This window comes from Asparagus officinalis, chromosome 5 (genome assembly GCF_001876935.1).
Source record: "Asparagus officinalis chromosome 5, Aspof.V1, whole genome shotgun sequence".
Taxonomy (NCBI): Eukaryota; Viridiplantae; Streptophyta; class Magnoliopsida; order Asparagales; family Asparagaceae; genus Asparagus; species Asparagus officinalis.
In genome coordinates this window covers 24,096,501-24,108,010 of record NC_033798.1, presented here as the reverse complement: position 1 = coordinate 24,108,010, position 11,510 = coordinate 24,096,501, and the positions used below count along the sequence as shown (strand labels likewise).

The 11,510-nt window shown below is 38.7% G+C and overlaps 1 protein-coding gene across 1 annotated transcript; it reads left to right on the top strand.

The window, feature by feature from the left end:
• On the top strand, positions 3,074-4,043 carry LOC109841621. The gene is made up of 3 exons (XM_020410574.1): positions 3,074-3,142; positions 3,225-3,453; positions 3,577-4,043. Exons 1-3 carry the CDS (start codon positions 3,074-3,076, stop codon positions 4,041-4,043), a joined length of 765 nt encoding a protein of 254 aa, XP_020266163.1.

Here is an 11,510-nt window from a genome sequence, read left to right as displayed (position 1 = left end):
GATTTGGTATTAGCAGCCAAATTAATCATCACTCCTGCAACAACAAATATTTCGCCTTATTTGACTTTTTAGTACTTAAAAAGTGCTCTAATTTGTGAGGATATATTAAATAAAATCAAATAATTCGTGGGTTGGATAATAATGTACGGGATCACGGACTAGTGTTTACCAATAGATTAATGCTTGACAAACTTTTTACATTTGTATCAGGTATTAAAAATTTCATGCTTGTGATCCAACAATAGTCAATATGGTATATCATGACCAAGGCATTGGTTAAACAAGAATAAAATGAGAAACTTATGGGCTAAATTTCACTAAATCCCTAATATGTTCGGATTTTGGCACTTAATCTCGAAAATATTTGAAACACTCCCTACACTTCCATAAGTTTGATAATTTTAAAAAATCCCAAAACTTTTTTTATTTTCTTGTCGCTTAACTCTCATAATGACATAAGCCCCATGTTTTGAGTTCCACACAGAGAATACTGTGTAAATAACAAAAAGTAGTTAGTTGGAATCAAGTTGTTATATAACTTATTTACAGTTTAGTGAAAGTTTAAAATTATTTGTCGAATAAGGGGCTATTTGGTTCGTTTTTTAACTCGGTGGAAAAGTTTTACACCGCCTCTACATCAGATTTTTCGTGACCACGTAGGATTTAAGCTTTTCGTCTGTTTTTTTCCCATCTTTAGTTCGCTAGGGTTGAAGAAGGGAAATCGGTGAAAAATTGCCGCCACATCAGATATTTTCTCTCCCCCAATTCCTTCCTCAACCTCGTGAAATCGACGAAAACTGCAGCCACGCCGGCTTTTTGCTTTCCTCGTTGATTTTTTTCGGCGAGCTATACTTACCTCTTTGCTCTCCTCCAGCCAGAAACTTTCGCGACCTTCGTTGTCTCTGTATTTGAAGAAATTCGGGGGTGGGGGTCTGATCTTTGCCGACAATAATCAGATCGCATCTTTGCCGACGCTGTTGCTTCATAACTCAAGGTAAAAATTAATTTTTTTTTAATTTTTCTTATTATTAGTTTAATTTACAGCAATTATCTAATAATTTGTGGGAGGGGGGTCTGATCTACGTAATTTTTCTGATTTTTGAAGCAATTTTTCTTTTTTTCCTAATTTTTTGAGATTTCAAAGCAATTTACAGCAACTATACCCAACTCATTTTATTATTAGTTTAATTTTTCTGATATTCGAAGCAATTTACAGCAACTATACCCAACTCATTTTATTTCTTTAGGATGGAATATCTTACCTTGTTAGGTGATGGTTAATTAACTGACTAATGTTAGGTTAACCATTTGATGGGTGTTTAACTTATTTTTAGTGAGCAAGAGAGGGTATCACATCTTAAGAAAGCAAATCCTAAGCAAGAATTTGATGTTTCAATCAAGTCCATACGGCAAGCTATAATCCCTTGATTGAGGGTTAAGTTTATACATATAGAGTAGCATACATCGCTTAATACTCAGCAGTAACTTTTGAATCAGTGTAATATAGAGATTTTGAAAATTAATACACAGATCAGAGTATTGTTAATTCTTTTAGTGCACCACTGATGCTATTATGAAAACCATTGGATTTTTTTAAGTTAACAGTGGCATCAGCACTGCAAATGAAGGTGGAAGACTTATTTATACTTTGATATAATTTTCCTTCCCTTTCAATATCATTACACGTAGTTATTTGCTAAAGGAAATTGATGAGACACAGTAATCTACTGTTCTGCTTTATTAGCTCTTTCTATGTTTTGGTGGAGGAAATCATTTTGAGTTGGAAATCATTTGTGGTTTGGCAATTAGTTCCAAGTTAAATTGAATACAAATATTTAGCAGACCAATTGATTTGGCTGAAGATCTTTTTCATCCAAAGAGCTTTGAGCCCCAATATCATAGAACCGCATTTAAGATTTTAGAGAAAAAAATATTCAGTTAAATTTGTGAGATTTGTGTTCAGTTAAATTTGTAAGATTTTAGAGTAAAATTTAGGATTTTAAGAAAAATTAGTTTATGGTTGTCGGTTTTTTCACACAAAATTGGAGGGGTTAAAAATTAGTTTATTTCCACGTTGGTTTTGTGTTAAATGTTTGTAGTTCTTATTTAATTTTTTTAATGAAATTCACTATTTGTGACTGATAAATATTGTAAATTTATTGCATGTTGGTAGAAATAAAACTTTGAAAGAAGTTATGATTAATAGGAAACGTGATTAATAATTAAGAATTTTTTTCTAGCTTTTTGTAGGATACTACTGATTTACGTATATAGTAGATAACGTTTCTAGCTCATCAAATTAAGTTTCATTATGTTCTATGCAATAGAGATTGTTCTGTGAATTTATTATTGCAGATTTTGAGAAAAATAGTTTTTGCTAAAATTTGTGCAAAATGTTTGTAGCTTTTTTTTTAGGATTTCTTATTTTTGAGAAAAAATAGTTTCATGTTAATGTAATTTTTTTTCAATTTAGGAGCTAAAAGTTCATATCTTTGATATTTTTAAATGCTAGATATTTAAGATAAGAAGTAATCTATGTGGGTAATTTGTAATTTGTTCAGATTTTATAAGAATTCGACTTAATTTCTAACTGAATAATAGTTTTTTGCATCGTAAATGGATAATGATGGTGATTGTTCAGATGAACAAAGTGTTGTTAATATAGTTCAAGGTGTTGCCCTATCCGTTTTAATTATAATAATTACTGTTATAAGGAGAATGCAATATAGACGTAAATCAATTCGTAGTGGTCCAAGTAAGGAAAAAAAGACAAGAGAGAGATAGAATTGAGTACATAGAGCGAATTTATAATGATTTTAGTGATAGTTGCGTGAATTATATTAGAATGCGGAGTGATGCTTTTGTTAAACTAGCGAGTATAATGAGGAACAATAGCATGCTAACAGACTCAAGAAATATAACAGTGGAAGAACAACTTATCATGACACTGAACATTCTGGGTCATAAATCTAAAAATCGGATTGTCAGATCTCATTTTATAAGATCACGGGAGACAGTTAGTAGATATTTCAAAAACGTATTACAAGCAATTATTTGCCTGCATGGACGGTACATGAGACAAGCCCCCAATGACATTCCCCAAGAGATCGTTAACAACCCGCTATACTACCCTTATTTCAAGGTATATCTACACTTTAAGCACATTTAAGTGTATAATCAATGGAAGTAAATTGTAATTTAGGTGTGTGATACATGTATAATAGGATTGCATTGGAATGATTGACGGAACTCATGTTGATGCAATGCTTCCGATTAATCTTGTTGCACGCTTTCGAGGCCGCAAAGGTTTTATACAAAATGTGCTTGCAGCTTGCACCCCAAACAAGCTATACACATATGTTCTAGCAGGTTGGGAGAGGTCTACAAATGGTTATAGGATTCTTCAGGATGCATTGTCTAGACCACAATCACATGGATTGAGAGTCTATGATGGTAATTAAATAAAGACTTAACTTAAAATTTTTTAAGTTTAATATTCAAACTTGACTTAACAATTATCTTAATAAAATTGTAGGCAAAACTATCTGTGTGATGCTGGGTACCCAACCATGCCAGGTTTCATCTCTCCATACCGAGGTGTTCGATATCATTTGAAAGAACATTCGGGTAAAACACCTAAGAATAGAAGAGAATTATTCAATCTAAGACATTCTTCATTGAGGTCTAAGATTGAATCTGCTTTTGGCACATTGAAGAATCGTTTCAAGATTTTATGTGCTAAGCCGCATTATTCTTTTCCTATACAAGTAGATATTGTATTGGCATGTACGGTACTCCATAATTTTATTGCAACTGTGGATCCAAGAGATAAATTACTCAACGATGATGAATTTAATAAAGACATTGATGGTGAGGTGGCCTTCGAGAATGACACTAATTTAGTTGATTTTACTCAAAATCAATCTCAAAGAGAGCAAACTAAATCAAGAAATAAGTGGGAGACTCTTAGGGATGACATTGCTTGGGCGATGTGGGTGGACTACTGTGATAAGTTTAATCATGGTGTAACCACAGAGACTTGATTTTTATTTTTATTTTATTTATGCTCATATATGTACTCAATAACTCTATTTCCATTAATGGCGTTCTGTTTTTAATTATCTTATTCTTGTTTTACTTCTTTCAGTTATCTAACTTTCTCTATTTAATTAGTAATGGCTGATAATACATCATTAAGTGGGAGAGATAATCAAAAAGGCAAGGGGATAGTTCCATCACCTTCCCCACCACCTCAACCCCCCCAGTCTGTGCATCACGGCGATGGTAGGTATTTTCCATTTCAGCAGTCATACTTTGTACAACCACCTCAAGCATATCCGAACATGTCATTCCATGATAGCAGCTACTTTCCGATGCACCATACTCTGGGGTCATATACGTACATGCTGAATTCTCTAACTTTACCTCCACAATTTCACAGTCCTAATCTAAGTGGGGTGTAGCTTTTTCACATTAGTGGTAATGGATCTACTCCCGAATCAGACTCCAAACTGGACCTCGTAGAAGAAGGGGTAGAAACAACGCCAAATCCAAAGAAGAAGAGGAAAAAAACCACATAAAAAAATGATGAAGCAGATGGTTCTCATGGAACCAAACATTTGTTCTGAGATTCCCGTTATGATGATGAGCTCATTCCATTTCTTGCCGACTTGGTAAGAAAGGGTTATGAACCCGACAAAAGCATTAAGAGAACTGCTTTTCATATGGCTTCTCAACACATTAATGAGAAGTTTACCACAGTTTTTAAGTGGGACAATATCATGCACCACATCAAAACTCTACGAATAAGATTTTGTGATATGAAAAATTGTCGTAATCTCAGTGGTGCTGGATGAGATGAAAGTACGAAGACTGTCATCATGGAGTCTGAATGTTTGGATAGGTGGATTGAGGTAAATAAACTCTAGTAAAAGAATATGATTTTTTCCATTTCTTTTACTTATTTTTATTGAATTAATTAAAATATGCTTTTTCATGACAAGAGCTTTAAGAATGCTAAGCTTAGACAATATGTCAATAAACCCTTGAGGCATTATGATGATCTCGTCCTTATCATCGGTGATGATCAAGCTACAGGACAATTTTCTAGTGATGCTTGGAAAAAGTTTAGCCGTAGTGAGACCAAAAATCTTGGAGATGAGATGAACTCACCAATGCATTCTCCCCAATCTACTCAAGTACACATTTTAGATGACGAGGACACTCCTTCACCTAATGAAGCACACAACACATCAAGTTCTAAAGCTAAGTCATCCTCCGTCAAGGTAAAGGCTCGTAAGACCAACCTAGATAGTGAGATTATGCTAAAAATGATGGATAAGATAGATGTATTTAGCACAAACATGAAGTGTGTGAATATGCATTGGACCGAGAAGTTATCCACGGTCCTATATGCTCATTCACATAACTTTAGTGTTGCTAAGTTAGACACATACTACCGTCACCTCTTTATGAATGAGCATGAATCTAGACTATTTATGGGCATATCTTCGGATGGTCAGAAGGAGATGATAGAGGCATTTCTCAACAAAGAGGATTGAAGACATATAGATCATGGGTGTGTGTGGTAGTTTATGATTCTCACTTAAGCACATTTATGTTTGAAAACTTTTTTATTTATGGTTGAAGACTAATATCGTTTGGTTTAGAGACAATACATTTTTAAAATGATGTTTAGTTTTGTGGTTGTCGAATTGTATGACAATGACTAATACTATATTTATATTGTAGTAAGTAGTTATTTGCTTTTATTTTTTAATATTATCTTTCATAGTGTGAATATTGTGGTGTACTAACCTTTAAATTAAACTTGTGACTGCAGGATATTCATAAGTCACCATACAATTTTTTAAGATGCAAGCAACCTACAATGTGCACACATTTTACTGGATGGCTATTGCTCTGGGTATTTTGTGTAGTAAGTTTTCATGACATGAGTTTACGTTGGTGACTTTTTTACTTTTAGGCTATGATTATTGTCGTAATATCTGAGATTAACAACTGGCAATATCTATTGATATTGTACTAGATGGCTAACAATGATGATATTGACCATATTATGAGCTCTCAGCCCTCAACCCTATTCACTTTGGTTTGCATCAATTTAGGCTATGATGATTGTTAGTTTTTCTGAGATTAGCAACCTGCAATATCTATTTATATTGTACTGGATGGCTAACAATGATGATATTAACCAAATTCTGATCCTTCAGCCATAATTAGTTTTGCAGCTCTGGTTGGCTTTGTGACCATTACAATCTGTTTGTGTTCAGTTTGGTGTGCATATGCTGTTTTTCTTGATTTTTTTTTTTGCTTGGTTATTTGTGGGCACATGTTGCCTCTATGTGGTTGGCCGGTTGTGTAGCCTGATGTTGTTGGTTGGCATTTTTGGTGTACTTGCTGGTGTGGGTTTGCTGGTTTTGTGTTCGGTTTAGGCACTGGTTGGTTTGCTCGTTTTGTGTTCAGTTTGGTGTACTTACTGTTGTGGGTTTGCTAGTTTTGTGTTCAGTTTGGACACAGGTTGGTTTGATGGTTTTGTGTTCAGTTTGGTGTACTTGCTGTTGTGGGTTTGCTAGTTTTGTGTTCAGTTTGGGCACTGGTTTAAATGCATCACCTCATCTAATTGCACTGCACAGATATAGGGAAATGCATTTAATAGCATAATCAGTTGGTTTAAAAGAATTGTCGAGCGAGCGAGCTATTGTGGGTTTGCTGGTTTTGTGTTCAGTTTGGTTATTTTGTGTATGTTGGTTGTGAGCCAGGTTGGTTTGCTGGTTTTGTAGACTGGTTGTGAGCCATGTTGTGTAAGTGTTGTGAGCATGTTCAGGTTTTGTGTAGCCAGGTTGGTTGGCTGGTTGTGTGGCCTGGTTGTGAGCCATGTTGTGCATATGCTATTGTCACTTTTCTTTGTGCTCATTATTATCTGTTTGTGTTGATTTTGGTTTGCATCAATTTAGGCTAAGATGATTGTCAGATTTACTGAGATTAGCAACCTACAATATCTATTGATATTATACTGGATGGCTAACAATGATGATTTTGACCAAATTCTGAGCCTTCAGCCATAATCAGTTTGGCAGCTCTGGTTGGCTTTGTGACCATTACAATCTGTTTGTGTTCAGTAGCCTTCAGCCATAATCAGTTTGGCAGCTCTGGTTGGCTTTGTGACCATTACAATCTGTTTGTGTTCAGTTTGGTGTGCATATGATCAGTTTGGCAGCTCTGGTTGGCTTTGTGACCATTACAATCTGTTTGTGTTCAGTTTGGTGTGCATATATTGTTTTTCTTAATTTTTTTCTGCTCAGTTATTTGTGGGCACATGTTGCCTCTATGTGGTTGGCTGGTTGTGTAGCCTAATGTTGTTGGTTGGCTATTTTTGGTGTACTTGCTGTTGTGGGTTTGTTGGTTTTGTGTTCGGTTTGGGCACAGGTTGGTTTGCTGGTTTTGTGTTCAGTTTGGTGTACTTGCTGTTGTGGGTTTGCTGGTTTTGTGTTCAGTTTGGGCACATGTTAGTTTGATGGGTTTGTGTTCCATTTGGTGTACTTGCTGTTGTGGGTTTGCTGGGTTTTTGTTCAGCTGGGCATAGGTTTAAATGCATCACCTCATCCAATTGCACTACACAGATATATGGAAATGCATTCAATAGCATAATCAGTTCGGTTTAAAAGAATTGTTGAGCGAGCGAGCTATTGTGGGTTTGCTGGTTTTGTGATCAGTTTGGTTATTTTGTGTATGTTAGTTGTGAGCCAGGTTGGTTTGCTGGTTTTGTAGATTGGTTGTGAGCCATGTTGTGTAAGTGTTGTGCGCCACATCAGGTTTTGTGTAGCCATTTTGTGGCTGGTTGTGTAGTCGCATGTTGTTACTTGAGTGTGTTCAGTTTGGTGTACTTGCTGGTGTTGGTTATTTTGTGTAGCCTGGTTGTGAGCTAGGTTGGTTTGCTGGTTTAGTAGACTCGTTGTGAGCCATGTTGTGTAAGTGTTGTGAGTATGTTCAGGTTTTGTAGGTGTTGGCTTTGTCCTCTACGGGCATTGTCTTGCAGGTAAAAAACTTTTCTATATATTATATTTTACTCCAATCATATGGAATTAAAATTCTTGTTTCACGTTTAGGCTCATCACCTGTAAGAAACTTGTTAACAATAAATTGCAGGTTGCATTTTCTAAGGCCAAGCTGATTATAGATCCTTTATCGACAGGAGTAGTGCTCTGCGGACACAGACAAATGACTGAGGTTTGTCATCTTCCTCAAATTATGCAACTGTGTGGTTTTATGTATGTTATGGTAGGCCCAAAAGCCTAACCGAGAGCAAACAATCTTAGCTGACACGAAGCACGGAAGTAGTCGACCCCTCATCTTCAAGACGACTCCTCGGGAATCCACCAGACTCCCAATCGAGGCGAATCTCCTAGCAGTCGGCTCAGCCCTCTACCCAGTTGCTTGACCGAACCAACAACTCACTTAACTGATCGACGAGTTATGAGAACAACTCACAAACTAACTCGATCCTGCTGGGGAGGATAAGATCCAACTAAGCTATTTTTGAGATATATATCAAACAACATCACAGTATTGATCGGTCACATCAAAGGTCTCAACTGTGACAAGTCATAAATGCAAAACGGCTCATTTTGTTCCAAAGTCACTTCTGGGACATAATCGAGACACCCCCTGTGCTCAGACGACTTTTCCTCCAGTCGCCAACCGCCATCTGTAAAGCAATGAGTGGCTAAATTGGCCAGCCCATCTTCCCCTTGACCTTATCCGTCAAATCTGGGACATTATCGAGGTACCTCCTGTGCTCGAAATGACTTTCTCTCCAGTCGTTTACCACCATCTGTAAAGCTGGGGACGACTTAGCACCTCGGTTTATTCTCTGTCATGCCGTCTAATCAACTCGGGGCCTTATCAAGATCATCTCGAATGACACCTCCTCCAATCGCCAGCCGGCATGTAAGGGACAACTTCTGAATCAGCCTCCAGCTCATCCCCCACCGTCATTTACAGACCCCTCATGAAGCAACTAGTCTATCCTCAAAAGCCTATAAAGAGGGAGGCAATTGATCATAGGAGGGGCTGGCCTTTTTTGACTCAGGTTCTTTGATCTTGAAAACACCTAGAAATAATTTTCCCTAAAAATTAGTTCTACATAACTTTAGGAGGAGGATGTTCCTTGCATGGACCTTAATAGCCCAAGGACTCCACCTAAAACCTCCCTCAAACTCATCCACTAACTTGACCATCGGAGGTACCACGGGGGAAACACGCCCCGTACCCCTACGTTCCTTATATGTGCAGGCAATCAGTCTACCCTGAGCGCTCAGAGCTAGGCATGAAGTCGGAGGGGGAGTCGGCCCCATTATTCTCCATCATCCTCCACCGGCAGACAACCTCCCCCCTATTAGCTGTGTGATTTCAGACATTAATAGTTTGGCACCCACCATGGGGCCCACTCTCTTCTCTGAGAAGATATGTCCAATTCTGAGCAGGGGCCTGATCCTGTTTATTCTTGAAGAAGCCGTACCGCAATCGCACCACTCAAGCTAAGCGAAGCTCGAAATCGCATCACTCAAGCTAAGAAGGAGTAGCCTATGGCTATGAGGAGCCAGAATAGGCGCAGCCCTTGGGGGCTCCAACAGCTTTCTGGAGAGTATTTGCTAAGTAGAACCCCGAAATCCGTCCTGGAGAAGACACACCACTATGGTGCTTGTCTAGCTTGAACATGAAGCGTAGGCTTCTTGCAGCCGTCACAGATAAGAACTCCATCTTCTGGATAGCCAAGAAGCCTGAAGTCGGATCACAAAGAAGAGCCCTTCCTCCACCAAGGGTTATGATCAGATCCATCATTGCACAAGCTCGAACCAACAGCAGCCCATTCGGGCATAGGAGCAGTAATCAAATCTGTGGCGAGCTACTTGGACTGTAGTTGCCTTCAAAGGAGAGTCCTTCCTCATACAACGTGAGAAAGTTGGAAAAACTCGAGGGCTCACCAGCTGGTCTTCTCAGGAAGATTAACAGTCGTCGCCCATAAAAAATGCTCAGAACCGCTAGAGTCAAAGTAAAAACTGGTGGTCGAAGCATGCGACTCGCATTCTCTTTACAAGAAGGCTCCTCCATTTATAAGATGGTATGGTCGTCTTTATCCCTGGAATCCTCAAGAGGAAAAATATGATCCTATTAAATTCCGGGGAACAAAGCTTCGATGATAGGGGTTCTCACCAACAAGAAGCCCCCATAACAAAAGTTGCCTAGGCCTCCTCCTGCTGAGCACTATCCTTCAAAAACCTCAAACAACGGGATACTGGCCATACAGAGCAACTGACGGTGGACAAGCAAGATATGTTGAAAATCCCCATGTCCACCGTCGACCAGCATAGACCTCAACAAAAACTCAAGGTTCAGAAAGGTCCTTGGCTGATAATATGGTAAATATGTCGGTCGTTTGGCGACGACTAAAGCCACACACCTCGCCCATGAGAGGAAGAGCAACACCCGATTCATGGCGTTACTTAGTTTGGCAACAAGATGGCCAATGAAGCGACAACTCGCTCTCATTAAAATAGGAATGTTCATAGACGAAAAAAAACAGTCAAGGAAGCTCCGTCTCGGTGACCTTATCCCTAACAAAAAGTCGTCTTAAAAAGGCATCTATGTAAGAAACACGAATCCGGCGCCATCCAAAGTTACAAGTGTGAATCTGTTGTACTTTATTATGTATAAATTTCAAATAATCAATGAAAGTTTTCTAAAGAAACACTTAAGACCTAGTCAACTCTCGAGATTTCTAGGTACGACGACATCTCAGTCTGCACCAAGACCTTGGCTCCTCATCAGGAATAAGCCCAAGGCATGACGACTCCTCAGTCAGCACCAAGACCTTGGCTCCGCATCAGGAATAAGCCCAAGGCACGATGACTCCTCAGTCGGCACCAAGACCTTGGTTCCTCATCAGGAATAAGCCCAGGGCACAACGACTCCTCAGTCGGCACCAAGACCTTGGTTCCTCATACGGGTAAGCCCAATGCAGAATAACTCCTCAGTCAGCACCAAGACCTTGGTCCCTCATACGGGTAAGCCCATGGTACGACGACTCCTCAGTCGGTACAAAGCCCTTGGCTCTTCTTAAAAGTAAGCCTAAGGCACAACATATGGTTCGATTCCGTCTGCTCACATCAACCATCATAGTCAAGAACTTGGTTTCTTATACGGGTAAGCCCAAGGCACAACGATTCCTCAGTTGGCACCAAGACCTTGGTTCCTCATACGGGTAAGCTCAAGGCACAATGACTCCTAAGTTGTACAAAGCCCTTGGCTCTTCTTAAAGGTAAGCCTAAGGCACAATATATGATTTGATTCCGTCTGCTCTCATCGACCATCATGGTCAAGACCTTAGTTCCTCATACAGGTAAGCCCAAGGCACAACGACTCCTCAGTTGGTATAAAGCCATTGGTTCTTCTTAAAGGTAAGCCCAAGGTACAATATATGGTTTGAT

What these genes read in the sequence shown, in the direction of transcription:
- LOC109841621 (XM_020410574.1), top strand. Translation starts at nt 3,074, where the DNA reads ATGAGACAAGCCCCCAATGACATTCCCCAAGAGATCGTTAACAACCCG. An exon ending in TATACTACCCTTATTTCAAG is followed by an intron (nt 3,143 to 3,224) that starts GTATATCTACAC and finishes CATGTATAATAG; the next exon opens with GATTGCATTGGAATGATTGA. An exon ending in TGGATTGAGAGTCTATGATG is followed by an intron (nt 3,454 to 3,576) that starts GTAATTAAATAA and finishes CAACCATGCCAG; the next exon opens with GTTTCATCTCTCCATACCGA.